Here is a 16,758-nt window from a genome sequence, read left to right as displayed (position 1 = left end):
GACTACGCCACTCGGTACCCGGAGGCGGCGCCACTGCGACATACATCAGCCAAACTCATAGCTAAGGAGTTAATGGAGATATTTTCCCGAGTGGGACTACCTAAAGAGGTTCTGACCGACCAAGGGACCCCTTTTATGTCCAAGGTCATGAGGGAACTCTGTAAGTTGCTCCACATAAAACAGCTACGGACGTCCGTGTATCATCCGTAAACAGATGGCCTGGTAAAAAGATTTAATCAAACATTAAAAAACATGTTAAAAAGAGTGGTGTCTAAGGATGGGAGGGACTGGGACCTTCTTCTGCCCTATCTCATGTTCGTAGTGCGAGAGGTGCCCCAGGCCTCTATTGGGTTCTCGCCCTTCGAACTGCTATATCACAGTCTGTTCGCCAAAGAAGCATGGGAACAAGAACACACACCCCATAAAAGTGTTATTGAGTACGTCACCTAGATGCAATGACGAATGGAGGGTGTTGCCTCTGGTCAGGGAGCATATAGAGGCAGCGCAGCGAGCCCAGAGTAGGGTCTATAATCGACAGGCTCGGGTCCGGAACTGTAAGGCTACTTTCACACTTGCGTTCGGGGCTCCGCTTGTGAGTTCCGTTTGAAGGTTCTCACAAGCGGCCCCGAATGGATCCGTCCAGCCCTAATGCATTCTGAGTGGATGCGGATCCGCTCAGAATGCATCAGTCTGGCACCGTTTGTCCTCCGCTCAGCAGGCGGACACCTGAACGCTGCTTGCAGCGTTCGGATGTCCGCCTGGCCGTGCAGAGGCAAACGGATCCGTCCAGACTTACAATGTAAGTCAATGGGGACGGATCCGTTTGAAGTTGACACAGTATGGCTCAATTTTCAAACGGATCCGTTCCCCATTGACTTTCAATGTAAAGTCAAAACGGATCCGTTTGCACGATCATGAACAAGAAAAAAAATTTTTGTTCATGGTAATGCAAACGGATCCGTTCTGAACGGATCTAAGCATTTGCATTATAGGTACGGATCCGTCTGTGCAGATACCAGACGGATCCGCACCTAAACGCAGGTGTGAAAGTAGCCTAACCCGGGTGATCAGGTTTTGGTTCTGGTACCAACCATAGACAGTAAATTCCTAGCTAGGTGGCAGGGGCCCTACGAGGTACTTGGGAAAGTTGGAGAGAAAAACTACAAGGTACATCAGTCGGGGCGGTGAAAGCCGGAGCAGGTGTACCATGTGAATTTACTAAAACCATTGAAAAATAGGGAGTCCTCTACTGAAGACAGCCCGCGGACAGGTTTTCTAGGAAAGAAGGTTCAGGCCCCTTGGTCTGATGCCAGAGAAGCAGTTGCCACAGAAAAAAATTGCTGACAGCCTCTCTTCTAAACAGGCTCAGAAAGCCAGGGAGTTCATTAGTCGGAACTCGCATGTGTTCTCGGACCTCCCTGGACGCACTTCCATAATCTAGCATGACATTGTCACTGAGCCTCAGGCAAAAGTCCTGTAAAACCATACTAGGTAACCGAGGCTCGGCGACAAGCCATCTCGGAGGAAATGCAGCTAATGCTGCAACTAGACGTCATTGAGGAGTCCAAAAGTAAATGGGGCAGTCCGATAGTATTAATACCCAAGCCGGATGGGGCGTTACGGCTCTGTAACGATTTTCGCAAACTAAACGAAAACTCCAAGTTCGATGTGTATCCCATGCCACGAGTAGATGAGCTTATCAAGAGGTTAGGACAAGCCCGATATTTTTGTTTGTTTTGGACGTCACGAAGGGCTACTGGCAGGTGCCCTTAACGGAGGCTGCCAGAGAGAAAACTGCATTAGGGCCGTTTCACACGAGCGGATGCCGTGCGTGGCATCCGCTCCGTGAAAGAGTGCCAAGACCCGCTGCAGACTGCAGAGGCACGGAGCGGTAACATGACTGTTAATGCTCCGTGCCTCTCTGTGATCTCTTTACTACGAAATCACAGTTGTCACTGTGATTTCGTAGTAAAGAGATCACAGAGAGGCACGGAGCATTAACAGTCATGTTACTGCTCCGTGCCTCTGCAGTCTGCAGCGGGTCTTGGCACTCTTTCACGGAGCGGATGCCACGCACGGCATCCGCTCGTGTGAAGCGGCCCTTACTCACCCCTGAAGGACTGTATCAGTATGAAGTGTTACCCTTTGGTCTGCATGGTGACTCGTGGACATTGTACTACCTGGACGATATCGTCATCCACAGTACCGACTGGGAAAGTCATCTACCCAAAGTGCAGGCTGTAGTGGACTTCCTTAGGAAGGCTGGACTGACCGCTAACCCAAAGAAATGCGCGATAGGATTAGAGAAGACTAAGTACCTGGGGTACGTCATTGGACGTGAAGTTATCAAACCCCAAGCGAATAAAATAGAGGCAATTCGGAATTGGCTAGACAAGTAATATCATTCTTGGGAATGGTCGGCTATTATATGAGGTTGGTTCCCCATTTTGCCACTTTAGCAGCTCTATTGACAGGGCTCCTGAAGGGAAGTCCGTGATGGTCCACTGGAATGCCCAGGTGGAAGAGGCTTTTTCCGCGTTGAAGATGGTCCTGTGTGGGTCACCGGTTTCGGTGACGCCCGACTTCAAGGGGGAGTTTGTGGTACAGACCGATGCCTCAGAAGTAGGCCTTGGAGCTGTATTCTCTCAGGAAATCAATGGGGAGGAACATCCCGTTGTTTTCATTAGCCCAAACTCACCGCAGCTAAGACTAGGTACCGTATAGTGGAAAGAGAGTGCCTGGCCATTAAATGGGCACTCGGGTCACTCTGCTAATATCGGTTGGGGAGAAAGTTCCGTCTGGTGACTGACCACTCCCATCTCAAGTGGATGAGCCAAGCCAAAGAGAGGAATGCTCAGGTCACCAGATGGTTCTTGCCATTACAGAACTTCAAGTTCTCAGTGGAACACAGAGCAGGCCGCTTGCAGGGAAACGCGGATGCCCTGTCCTGGGTACACTGTCTGGCAAGTGATCACCCCCTCAGGGTTGAACAAAGGGGGGAGGTATGTAGGATGGCGCAAGGGTCTGTCGTTGACGGAAGGTATATGTCACCAAGGTTCCTGGCCACGGTGGAGTAAGAGCCAGTTTGTATGTGTCAGCAGAAGTTGCTGTTTGACACCTAGCTATTTAGTATAGCTGTATTGCTGATCCGAGATGGCTCGAACTGGGAGTAATCAAAGTACTGGGTGGGTGACTACTCCCCACGTTCCAGGCCAGGTATTGACTGGCCTATAAAAAACACAGCAGGCAGTGTCAGCTGGATGTGATTACCTCTCTCTCTGACAGAGGAGCTCTGGCAATCGCTGGATTGGGATCTGGGCCGTGTGCTAGGCTGGAGGCCTGAGTTTGGGAGGTCTGCTCTATCCTGAGCAATGCTGATCGGGTGTGAACTAACACCTAGGATAACAGGTGACTGTGTTGCTGTATGAACTGTCTAGGTGTGAACGAACACCAAAACTGCAAATGGACCGTCGTACTATTTTGTTGCCATAAGTGTGAATAAAACACTGGTCTTTGCCTCTACTGAGTCCGCTTGTCCTGTCTACCAGAGCGAATTCCCACAATAGTCACGCACTTTTTGATATATTAATCACTTATTGGTCCCTTATTGTTTCAACAGATGTCTTAATAGTTTATTAGGACTAATTTTAACTTTTTGCCTCATTCTAACGAACATAACCATCCAATATATAAGTGAATCCACCAGGCCATTTTATGTCTGCTTTAAAGGATTTCTGTCATCAAAAATAACGTCATGTAACTGACTAACGTTAGCGATGTGCTAATGTCAGCAGTACATAACAGTATGCTTTATAACTCCCTGCCTGCTGCTGTTCCCTTAAAATAGAGACTTTTAAAATATGCTAATGAGTCTCTAGGTGCTACTGGGGCATTGCTTCAGCACCTAGAGGCTCGGTCTACTCACCCATTGGCACGCCCAGGTCCCGTTGATTGACTGTCGAGTTCTCCTCATCGTCACGTAAATCCCACGCCTGCGCCGTCCCGTTTAGTATTCGGCGCAGGCGCAGTGAGTGAAGGACTCGCTCCTGCTGCCGGCTTCCTCACTGCACCTGCGCCGAAGGAAGGAAGCTGGCACCAGGAGCGAGCCCTTTACTCGCTGCACCTGTGATGAATACTAAACGGGACGGCGCAGGCGCGGGATTTACGTGACGATGAGGAGAACTCGACAGTCAATCAACGGGATCTGGGCGTGCCAAATGGGTTAGTAGACCGAGCCTCTAGGTGCTGAAGAAATGCCCCAGCAGCACCTAGATGCTCATTAGCATATTTATATAAAAGGCTTTATTTTAAGAGAACGGCGGCAGGAAGGGAGTTATATAGCATACTGTTATGTACTGCTGACATTAGCACATCGCTAATGTCAGTCAGCTACATATCGTTATTTCTGATGACAGAAACCCTTTAAACATCCCTTGGTTGATAGTAGGGGGACCAGTTCCCCCCCCCCATTCAACCCTTCCCTTGGGCTTTCCAAGTGATGAGTCTGCGGCGTCTTTGCCCCGGGTAGTGCTTACCTGCCAGTCACTCCTTTCTCAGGGGTACTAGCGGAAGGATTCGTTTTGCCCTTCACGTGGGCGGAGTCATTCCACTTAAATACTGTTCGATTCAGCGGCCGCCTTACGACCACAACAGTGCTGGTAGCACTGCCACACGTGGTGAGGTGGTCAGCGCGAGATTATATGTTTGTTTATAGGACACAGGGTTGATTTATGGTTCCTGATGAAGGAGCATAGGATTATGCAGAAAAACGTAGAGCCTCTAGAGCTCGTACAAAGCCTGTATATTTGGAGTTAAGACACAGATAATGAGATCATTGCAGGGCACTATTTAGCTGCAACTATTGTCTAGTCTCCTGAGGGTTTTGGTTGAGGGTTTGCTCTGCCTTAACTGTCTCAGTTACACTAAGAGTGAAGAGGGCTTAGGTGGCCATACTAGATGATTGAGAGGTGGCTACATTATATCAAGTGGCTTTTTCACTGAACCTTAGCGTGGGCGTGGCTAAGCTCTGTTCACTTCAATCGAGCTTAGCCCTGCCCACACTAGCTGATACTAGTCGTGATGTCACTGGGCCAGCGTTAAACAGTAAGAAGGCCGCGGTGCTGCTGGAGCGCCGCTGCCTTCTCAAACAGCTGATCGGCAGGGGTCCCTGGTGTTGGACCCCCGCCGATCAGATGCTGATGATCTATCCACAGGATAGATCATCAGTTAAAACAAAGTGCAGAACCCCTTTAAGTCCTCTAGTGAAGTATGTGGCAATCAGTAAATACCCCAATGGAACGTCTAGGACAACACTGCATCAATAAAGGCTTCTCAAACAGCTGATCGGCGGGGGTCCCGGGTGTCGGACCCCCGCTGATCAGATGCTGATGATCTATCCAGAGGATAGATCATCAGTTAAAACAAAGTGCAGAACCCCTTTAATTAAGAGTCCATCTAATAGCGTTTATTTAGGTAAAATCTTAGTGTAAAGATTTCCTTTGAATTTTTTGATCATAAAAGATCTTTACTAAAGCCTGTATCGCCAGCCCTATTCTGCTGTCGATTGTTGGAAAGGAAGTGTTCCTTCCTGGCATTCGCCTGCTCACTAGTAGAGGAGACCAAGACCACTTTTATTACATGCAGCGATCTCCTCCACAGCATAAGGTGGAGTGATCCATTATGCCATCGCTTGTCCTCAAGCTGTCTAGGTTTTTGCCGGCAGCAGATAGTGATTAGACAGCACAATCTGCCGCCGGCAAATTGTGACCTTTCAGCATGCTGAAAGATCCTGATTGACCGATGAATGTACGTTTGCTAATTCATCAGGTAATCGGCGCAGTTTTAAGGCTTGTTCACACGAACGTGCCGTATTTTGCGGTCCACAAATTGCGGATCCGCAAAACAAGGAAGCCGTCCGTGTGCCTTTCGCAATTTGCGGAACGGATGGCCATTTATAGAAATGCCTATTCTTGTCTGCAAAACGGGGCCATGTAAAGGAGCAACTGTTGCCCCACTGAAGTGAATGGGTCTGCACCCAAGCTTCAAAAAATGCGGCTCGGATGCAGAACCAAACCACTGTCATGTGAACATGCCCTTAGATTGCCAGAGGATCGCTAAAGAGCATTACTTCGAACGCTTGTTAGTGATCATCTGGTAGAAAATCTGCCAGTGTAATACAGGCATAAGACAACACACTAATAAGGTAATACATGTACAGTATGTCATAAGAGACTTAGAAAATAATCATCCAACCAGAAATAGAGTTTAGTGGAAACTTTGTATAGGACTCTAGTGTTGAGCGTGCGAGTAAGGCTACTTTAACACTCGCGTTTTGGGCAGATCCGTCATGGATCTGCAAAAACTGGTTCATTACAATAATACAACCGCATGCATCCGCCATGAACGGATCCGTTTGTATTATCTGTAACATAAGCAAAACGGATCCGTCATGAACTCCATTGAAAGTCGATGGGAGATGGATCCGTTTTCTATTGTGCCAGATTGTGTCAGATAAAACAGATCCGTCCTCGTTGACTTACATTGCCGATTTGGCTCAGTTTCGTCAAGCGGACAGCAAAACGCTGCAGGCAGCGTTTTGGTGTCCGCCTCCAGAGCGGAATGGAGACTGATCGGAGGCAAACTGATGTATTCTGAGCGGATCCTTTCCCATTCAGAATGCATTAGGGCAAAACTGATTCGTTTTGGACCTCTTGTGAGAGCCCTGAAACGGATCTCACAAACAGAAAGCCAAAACGGCAGTGTGAAAGTAGCCTAAAGTGGACTGTGTGAGGGAATGTTAAAGACAGGGAGCTTGTACATACATATGCTCTGCAGATAACCACGGCATTTCAGCTGCATGTTGTTATGATGTATTTCAGTCTTTAACTGTATCCCATGCATTATGATAATAAACAGGAAACACGGAAGTGAAGAAACCCTGCCAGACTTAAAATGTCCAAAAACATTCACTTTTAAATCAATATGAAGAAAGTCAAAGGCTTCCTGCTAATCTAAACAGCAGCAGTAGCAGCAGTCGGCATGGACTCGGCCACCCATCTGCACAGGCTGTTTATACACTTAAACTAACAACATAAGATTTACAGCAGACTGGGGTGGGGGACCTGAATAAATTATGCTGGTGCCATTTATTTACACTAACTTCTATTGGTTTACGAATCCAGAATGAAAGATCTTTTTTATTCTGCTGGGTCACAGCAAGTCGAAAACAAACAGCTGGATACAAAAGGTAGATGTTCTGTCGCCCTATGATGACACCTCTGCCTTTTGTTTCGGCTGCACTGTGATATCGGCTCTGCCTTGTATGAGGTTGATACCTTATTTATCAGCAATGCATGACAAGGTAAATGCTTTCAAATGCCAATGAAATACAACATATTCTTTCCAAAACTACTTGGAGGAAATCTACACAACATCTTGGCCCAAGCCTATTTGAAAAAGAAAGAATGCAATGCTCAAAGGATTGATGTACATGAATCTAAGTGAGAAGAAATTAAAAACTGAAAATGGACACAGCTGACCTCCAACACATGATTTGCAATGGTATACTGCTGTAGGGCCAGCTGATGGACTTTATGATTAGTGAGAATATAGGCTCTTAGGCAAAGAGGGAAATGCACTAAATGGATGGCAGGTGCTCACCAAGGTCTTGGTTGTGTGCAACCCTCAGGTCAAAACCCTCAGAGAGTGTAACCCTCAGGTCAAAGCCCTCAGCAAGTGAGTGAAAAGGTTGGGAATAATGTAAGTTTACATTACACTTTCAACTCCCACCGGTACTGCTACGGTTGCCATTAGTGGTTTTTACCTTGGGCAGCCTTTCATGATACCTCAAAAACAAGTGAAGTGAAAGTCAAAATGCTTTATACAAGACCATTTTTTTTACTAGGGGGTTCTTAACCTTTAACACACCAGAGAAGTCCTTAATCCATGGTTTGCTTCAACAAGATCTAAGGTTGGCCAAACACATTAGATGTCTGTTGGCTGAATGTTTATTCAGATGACAGTTTTCTACCTGATCCCATCAAAGAGATGCAATCTCAGCATGGCCAAGTGTACATGTGTTAAGAATGGGAAAAAAGATATGCAGGGCTCATCCTCCCAAGAACCAAAAGAGTCGTGAAACCTACATAAACTGGTTGCCCAGTCCCACTGATATTAGAGGGCTCAGCCAACATTAACATAATTTGTATAGCCAATGAGTTCTATGGCTGGACATCATCTTCTACTGTCTCCATGTTACAAGGATTCTCTGCTGTATTTTACATGAAAATGTGCATGCTTAGCCACTGCTTAAATAATCTGGGGACTGGATTTCGAGACTAGTGACAGTCCTTGCTGCTGTTCGTTCAATGATATTACTTTCATGATGTCATAAGGAGATCATACTGGGAATAATGATTATGTACACATATAACCGTAGTCAATTCAGGACCAATTCAATCCAGCGACCAATGATGGCACATTTGAAGTTATAACTTCAGATTCCATTTGAAGTACAGTACAGACCAAAAGTTTGGACACACCTTCTCATTCAAAGAGTTTTCTTTATTTTCATGACTATGAAAATTGTAGATTCACACTGAAGGCATCAAAACTATGAATTAACACATGTGGAATTATATACATAACAAAAAAGTGTGAAACAACTGAAAATATGTCATATTCTAGGTTCTTCAAAGTAGCCACCTTTTGCTTTGATTACTGCTTTGCACACTCTTGGCATTCTCTTGATGAGCTTCAAGAGGTAGTCACCTGAAATGGTCTTCTAACAGTCTTGAAGGAGTTCCCAGAGATGCTTAGCACTTGGTTGCCCTTTTGCCTTCACTCTGCGGTCCAGCTCACCCCAAACCATCTCAATTGGGTTCAGGTCCGGTGACTCTGGAGGCCAGGTCATCTAGCGCAGCACCCCATTACTCTCCTTCATGGTCAAATAGCCCTTTCACAGCCTGGAGGTGTGTTTGGGGTCATTGTCCTGTTGAAAAATAAATGATGGTCCAACTAAACGCAAACAGTATGGAATAGCATGCCACTGCAAGATGCTGTGGTAGCCATGCTGGTTCAGTATGCCTTCAATTTTGAATAAATCCCCAACAGTGTCACCAGCAAAGCACCCCCATACCATCACACCTCCTCCTCCATGCTTCACGGTGGGAACCAGGCATGTAGAGTCCATCCGTTCACCTTTTCTGCGTCGCACAAAGACACGGTGGTTGGAACCAAAGATCTGAAATTTGGACTCATCAGACCAAAGCACAGATTTCCACTGCTCTAATGTCCATTCCTTGTGTTCTTTAGCCCAAACAAGTCTCTTCTGCTTGTTGCCTGTCCTTAGCAGTGGCTTCCTAGCAGATATTCTACCATGAAGGCCTGATTCACAAAGTCTCCTCTTAACAGTTGTTCTAGAGATGTGTCTGCTGCTAGAACTCTGTGTGGCATTGACCTGGTCTCTAATTTGAGCTGCTGTTTACCTGCGATTTCTGAGGCTGGTGACTCGGATGAACTTATCCTCCGCAGCAGAGGTGACTCTTGGTCTTCCTTTCCTGGGGCTGTCCGCATTTGAGCCAGTTTCTCTGTAGCGCTTGATGGTTTTTGTGACTGCACTTGGGGACACTTTCAAAGTTTTCCAAATTTTTCGGACTGACTGACCTTTATTTCTTAAAGTAATGATGGCCACTAGTTTTTCTTTATTTAGCTGCTTTTTTCTTGCCATAATACAAATTCTAACAGTCTATTCAGTAGGACTATCAGCTGTGTATCCACCTGACTTCTTCACAACACAACTGATGGTCCCAGCCCCATTTATAAGGCAAGAAATCCCACTTATTAAACTTGACAGGGCACACCTGTGAAGTGAAAACCATTTCAGGTGACTACCTCTTGAAGCTCATCAAGAAAATGCCAAGAGTGTTCAAAGCAGTAATCAAAGCAAAAGGTGGCTACTTTGAAGAACCTAGAATATGACATTTTTTTTTAGTTGTTTCACACTTTTTTGTTATGTATATAATTTCACATGTGTTAATTCATAGTTTTGATGCCTTCAGTGTGAATCTACAATTTCCATAGTCATGAAAATAAAGAAAACTCTTTGAATGAGAAGGTGTGTCCAAACTTTGGGTCTGTACTGTATGTTAACTCAACTTCGCCAAGCATACATTTATATTTCACACCACAGTTGGCAGTGGCTTACCTCCCATGGGAACAAAGGACTGGGCATGTAGAAATTCAACATGCCTGATTCCTCATTCCAACAACTGAGTTAAGGAGGCCTTCATAACAGAAGATCATTCGATCATTGTAAATTCCCCTTCCTCCCACCTAGTTGTACATGTGAAGAGATCTATAATTACCTGCTCCTTGCCTATCCGTTCTGGCTCCGTTGCCCCTGTGTTGGCTTTTTTTGGTCCCAGGTTATGAACCATCACATGGACAGGGTTACATTCTCAGCAGTGACAAGCCACTTGGTGACATGTCACGAACGAGACCAGTCGCTGGCTGCAGCAGTGCCACAGAAGTCCAGTGAAGACAGACCAGAAGCCACAAAGAGAGAATAGAACAGCGGGGAGCAGGTAAGTATAGATCTCTTTACAGGTTTTGTTGGATGGGTGAAGAATTGTCCCATGAAGTCAACCTTTGTAAATGTTCGACCCTTTAAAAAGGCCTTGAGACACTACTTGAATATTAGATAAGCCAGAACCTCATCTGCAGATGAGGTGCTGGCTTGTTTAATATCCGAGTCATGTCTCAAGGCCTATTTAAAGGGTCGAACTTTGACTTATAGGATAGCTGCCTTACATCAGGTGGCATTAGAGGCAGAGCTGGTTAAGAGCTCATTTGCATCCCTTTCTTTCAAAAATTCCAGAGGTCATGACGCTCACTGGAGCATCACATGGTACCTTGGTTCTGTTAAGTGGTGGGGTCCCAAAGGTCAGATTCCCATGCTTACATATTGATGGTCATGAAGGTCTACTGCCAAACAACCATCAAGCTCTGTGGTGGAAATTCTGCACTAGGCTTCAGTAGCAGATTCCAGCAAAATGCTGAACAAAATACTGGTAAATGAATTGGTATTTTGTCTGGCAGAAAACATAACAGAAACCTGATGGACCCCATTACGACTATAATGAGGTCCGTCAGGGGCCGTTGACATGCGTCATATGCTGAATTAATCTCTACAGTGTATTTATTTATTTATTTTCTGTTCCTACAATTTCAAAAACTGAAAAATTTGCTGCAGATGTGAACCTAGCCGTAAATTAAAGTTCTACTGTTTTTTAGGGGATCGGTGACCTCTAAGTCAGTAATGTTGTTCTTTGGTTGTAATGTAGCTATTTAAGATTCCTTAAAAGTAATTGTCCTAAATGCACGTCATTATTGATGGCAGAAATCAAGTTGAAAAGCAGCAGAGTGCTTGTGGAAGATAGCATGGGTGGCTTCCTGACACAGATGAGTTAACTTTCTACCACTGGAAAAACACTCAGTAGTTGCTGATATATTCAGTTTCAGCACAATCTGCCTTCCTGGCACACATCTTGCTATCGTCTGAAAGTACTCATCACAATTGTTTGATACCAATCTTGTGAATTGCAACATGAGTGATGTACTTATCAGGGCATCATGAAAAATAGAGCAATATTAAAAGGAATATGGAAAGCAGCTGAGAAGAGATGCAGAATTCTTGTATGCCTGGAATGTTCTAGATACAAGTTGTTTTTGTTTGCTAGGCTGTCAGTATCTTTGCCATCAGAAATAATACGCTGCTCTAACTTCAAATGTAAGAACTTCTTTCATTTTTGTTTTTTTGATGATAGTCATGCTGACAACTTTTTTTGGTCCATCAAACTCAGCAGTACAATTACATGAATTTGCTTTTAATAAATTACCATTTTTGCATATATCAGTCAAAGCACCAAGTCTAAATAGTAGCAAAGTAAATGCATTATTAATTTAATTGCCACAACCTATTTAGCTAGCTTCTATCATAATTTGCTGTAACATGCAACCTATCAGAGAACAGAGTCCAATCTAAAGCGCACAAAGTAAACAGATTAGATTGTCCTGGAGAGATTAGAATGTAGCAAGCTTGCACTATTCCAGCCGATGCATTAATGTTTTAAACAGGTAAGAAAAAAAAATAACTCAATTTGCAGAAAAATGAATGTTCTCTTTGTTGATGAAGAAGTTTTTAGCTGTCAGCAGTCTCATAGCTATAGCCATAAAAAACTGACATGTGAATGGACCCTAATAGGGGTAAAATACCCTATTTGCTTTACTGTGGGGGTACGTATGTGCACGTAGGGCGGAAATGTCTAATTGTAGGTGGAAAAATGCAGCGTTTTATAGTATATATTTGAATTAGGGTGCGTTCACATCACAGTTTTGTTTTCCGTTCTTCTGATCCATCAGAAGAATAGAAAAATGTAAAAAGAAAACGGATCCGTTATTTTGAGCATCCGCTGTGATCAGTTTGCATCCGTTTTCCATTTGAGATCCATTATTTTAGATGAGAGAAAGAGTCCTCCTCGCAGGACTTTTTCTGCCGTCCAAAATAAAGGATCTCTGATAGACATGACAACAACTGGCGCAAACTAATAATAACTGATGCTCAAAAAAAGCTGTTATTTTTAGTGCAAATTGATTGAGAGTATAACTGATGCTCAAAATAAGGCCTAGGCCACACTCCAGTTATTTCCGTCAGTTAAGGACCCATTCACACAACCGTATTTTTGCTCCACATCCGATCCACATTTTTGGCGGATCGGATGGCGACCCTTTCATTTCAACGGGCCGCAGAAAATGCAGACAGCACATAGTGTAATGTCTGCATCCGTATGATTGTTTCCCAGCCTAGAACACGTCCTATTTTTGTCCGTTTTGGGTCCTCAAAAAAAAAAAAGAAACATAAAAAGGATGCAGCACAAACTTCATCTGTATATTATGCGGCTCTGCGTTTTGCGGACCACAAAATACATACAGTCATGTGAATAAACCCTTATTGTAAGGCCAAACCAGGTGTGGGTGAAAAACAGAACAGGAGGAAATCTTTACATTAGAGATTCCACTACTGGTTTTGGCTCACACTAACTGATAAAAATAACCCACCAAATAACTGAAGTGTGTACAAGGCCTAACGGATCTGTTTTTTCTTTAACGTTCCGTTCTGACGGATCAGAGGAATGGAAAATAAAACGATGATGTGAACGCACCCTTACAAAAAAGGAAATAAGGACTAGACTAAATAAATGAATAAAGGAACTACCTAAAAACTAATCTACTGTACATTACCAACATAAAAATGAAGTCCTACACAAAATTCTAAAATAATGACACTTTTCCGTTTTCTGTTCACATATGAGGGCTTTTGTGGGACAAGCTGTACTTTCTGATGGCACCATCTAATATTGCATATTTAATTTTATTTTAAAAGACTTTTATTTTGACTTTTTTTTAAGTCACCCTAGGTCAGGGATGGGCAAACTGCGGCTCTCCAGCTGTTGTAAAACTACAAATCCCATGATGCCCTGCTGATAGAGTTGTAGTTTTACAACAGCAGGAGAGACGTAGTTTGCCCATCCCTGCCTAGGTGACTGAAACATGCAATCATTGGATAGCAATTCGTATAAAGTAATGGAATTTATCCATTCCAATATACAAAGATCAGTCTATTCTATGCCACTTGCAGGCCTACATTGGAATATACCTGTTAAAGGCATCGGAGCCTCATTAGGCTCTGGCCTTTCACAGACAATGAACGGCTCCTCTGATCATCGCATGGGGGAGCTGTTTCAGGCATGGATGCACAGTGCTTCCGGGTTTTGTTCTCTCAAACGTCCATGGAGCCTGAGGAGTCAAACGTCTGCAATAGGCATTTTCGTTGGTCATAGACATTAGCTTCTGGTGTCTGCTGTGTGAAACTGCAGACACCCACAGCTATGATGCCTGCTGTGCTCCGAAGCAGGTGCCATCTTTAAAGACCCGACACGTGATGTACTATTATGTCACAAGTCGGGAAGGGGTTCATTATGCAGTTTGTCATTTTATGCTGTGGATTTCCAATGTAGATCTAACCCTTTGCAATGCACAGAGTGAGATCTGCAACAAATCTTCAGCAAACTCTGCATAGAACTGCCACACCACCTTAAATCTCTCAGAACAGAAGCAGAAAACTACTATCAGAGGGAACCTAATATGAGATCCAGCTCATTCAAAAATAGAGTAACAACTTTTATTTGTTACTGTCTTATTTAGACAGACCTCTGGAGGTTTTACTGTACATTATACCACGAGAATTCAACAATACAGAAAATGTCTGAAATGTCAGATGAAGGAGACAAAACACATAACAAATTCAATACAAGGACTATGCCATCTAGAAGTCCATTTCTGGTGTAATTTACCTTTCCTTTGGTGTTCCAACTCCATGCTTGCCCAGTAAATGGGTGTTCAGATGCTTTCTCATAACAAAAGCCACCCTAAAAGAAAAGAGAGATACATGTTATACAATATGCCAATCTTTATATAAGAAAAGGCTATTTTACTAGATATACAGAAGATGCAAAGAACTTTATGATTCCCACTTTCACAAGGATTACTGGGACCAATGTCAATGAATCTTATAGGTGAATACTAATGAGTGCACATTATGGAAACACTCATTAGTACAGGAGGACCAGGAAGTGGTGAATGCAGCTCTCCCGGGGCTCTGTACTCACCGCTTTCTGGTCCTCAGCCGCTCCCTGTGCAATGACTGTGCACAGCATGAGAACGTTGGCATACTGTGCACGTCGGGTCCCAGCACACAGCAGGAAGAGCCGGAAGAGCAGGAGCTGGATCCCCAGAGCGGCAGAGGCATCCCAAGCAGGAGGAAAATTGATTTATTCTTTTAGTCTGATCTGAGGTTTGAATAGGGGTCTTAATATTGGGGGTCTGATCTGAGTATCTGAAAAGGGGTCTTATTAACATGCCAGTCTGATGTGAGATCTGAATGTGGGTCTTAACAATGGGGATCTTATCTGAGGTCTGAATAGGGGGCCTACAATTGAGGGTCTGATCCGAGTGCCTGAATGGGAGTCCTATTAACATGGGGGTCTGATTTGAGGTCTGATTGGGGGTCTTGTAAACATTGGAAGTGTAATCTGAGATCTAATTGTGGGCGTTATTAACGCGGAGGGTCTGATCTGAGGTCTAATTGGGTTCTGACTGGGAATCTGAGCTGAGGTCTGATGGAAAATATATATTTTTTCTTATTTTCCTCCTCTAAAACCTGGGTGTGTCTGATGGGCAGGTGCCTTTTATAGGGCGAAAAATTACGATAATTTATAATCTGGTGCATGTGATAGGCTAATTACCCTTGACTATTCATCTGAGCAGGCCTCTGCTCCAAATAGTCAAACTGTCTGAGGCTGCAATCACGCCTATAAAGGGGTAAAAACGTCACCAGCACAGATTCTGAAATCTTCTGAAAGTGGTAAAAATATTAAGCCAGTGTGCGAGTTCAGAAGATATTTCAATCACACCACTATGAGCACAAATGGAAGAACACAGATAACTAGACATATAGCTCAAGAGGATTTCCACGCAAATGTAAAGTTATCATACGTTAATCAATCTGAATCTTTAACAACAGCTGCCCACACACAGTAGGTAGAATTTGGCCATTTGTATAAGACGTGTGACTGGATGTAAAAGGACTGTCATCAGAAAATGACCTATTGCTTAAATCACATTTTTAAGTTTCTAAAACATTTCTAAAACATTTTTAACATATTCTTAAAGAATTCTTGATTATGTTATTTATAACTGTCCATGTCAATATTTAAACAATAACTATCAAATCAGGCTAGACTTCCCTAAAGACCTCCTAATACAGAGTCTTTGCCCCATCCGGAACCTTACCCTGTTAACTATTAAAGGGTTACATTTGTTGTCTGGCCTAGGTCTTTGTTTGTTTGTCTTTGTAGGGGCCTTCTTACTTGTACTTGAAATAAAAGTTATGTTTAATTACCTGATACTGCCCCCCTTTAATAATGCAGATATCAAGAACAAACAGTTCATTTCCAATAACTGCCTGCTCTGTCAGCCCATGGAGATGGTCCTTTAGGCTCACACCTCTATCTAGCGTTTGACCAGGTAAAAATTTAATAATACTATTAAAGAGTGATCAGATAGTAGTGGTGCTCCAGAGGGCAAATTCACTCCGCTGCGGACTCAGCATCCATAGCGCGGAGCTATTCATTCGAATGAGTGTGGTACTAGACACAACCTCACACGCAATGATATTGCTGTATATGACTTTGATAATTTACACTGCTCAATAATATTTAGCTGTGAGTTCATTGAGACAGTAAGGGCGCCTTCACACACTGTGAATTTTGTAGCAGAAATTTCCATGGCTGCGAATTAGTCCCATTCATTTGAATAGGGCGGCGAGCATGTGGATTTCTGCAAGCCTCATTCAGGTGACTACAACTGCTTTCTAGTTGCAGGAATTTCTGCAACAAAATCCGCAGCGTGTGAAGGTACCTAAGGGTCTAGTTCACTTGAAGGGCTGCCATTGAATCAACATTTAGAGGGAGGGGGTCAAACACCTGTGACCCCGATCAATCAGTCAACATGTCGTCTCCTGTGGAGTGGTGGCATAATGTTAAAGGAGCGAGTACTTACACTGCACTTCCGAGATGGCGCACAAGGTAATAAACAGGAAGTGGCGCTCGCATGGAGCGCCGCCTTCTCTTCAAACAGCTG

General features: G+C 44.0%; 1 protein-coding gene across 1 annotated transcript in view; it reads right to left on the bottom strand.

Moving 5' to 3' along the window:
• The window catches only part of ZNF407 (zinc finger protein 407), a 536,938-nt gene that overhangs the window by 305,498 nt on the left and 214,682 nt on the right, over positions 1 to 16,758 (bottom strand). The window contains exon 4 of the mRNA XM_044293117.1: positions 14,412 to 14,486. Within this exon, the coding sequence (XP_044149052.1) occupies positions 14,412 to 14,486 (75 nt within the window). The remainder of the gene's footprint in view (positions 1 to 14,411; positions 14,487 to 16,758) is intronic.

Source organism: Bufo gargarizans, chromosome 5, assembly GCF_014858855.1.
Source record: "Bufo gargarizans isolate SCDJY-AF-19 chromosome 5, ASM1485885v1, whole genome shotgun sequence".
In the NCBI taxonomy this organism is placed as follows: domain Eukaryota; kingdom Metazoa; phylum Chordata; class Amphibia; order Anura; family Bufonidae; genus Bufo; species Bufo gargarizans.
The sequence above is the reverse complement of the archived record's forward strand: the minus strand, read 5'-3'. Positions and strand labels throughout refer to the sequence as shown.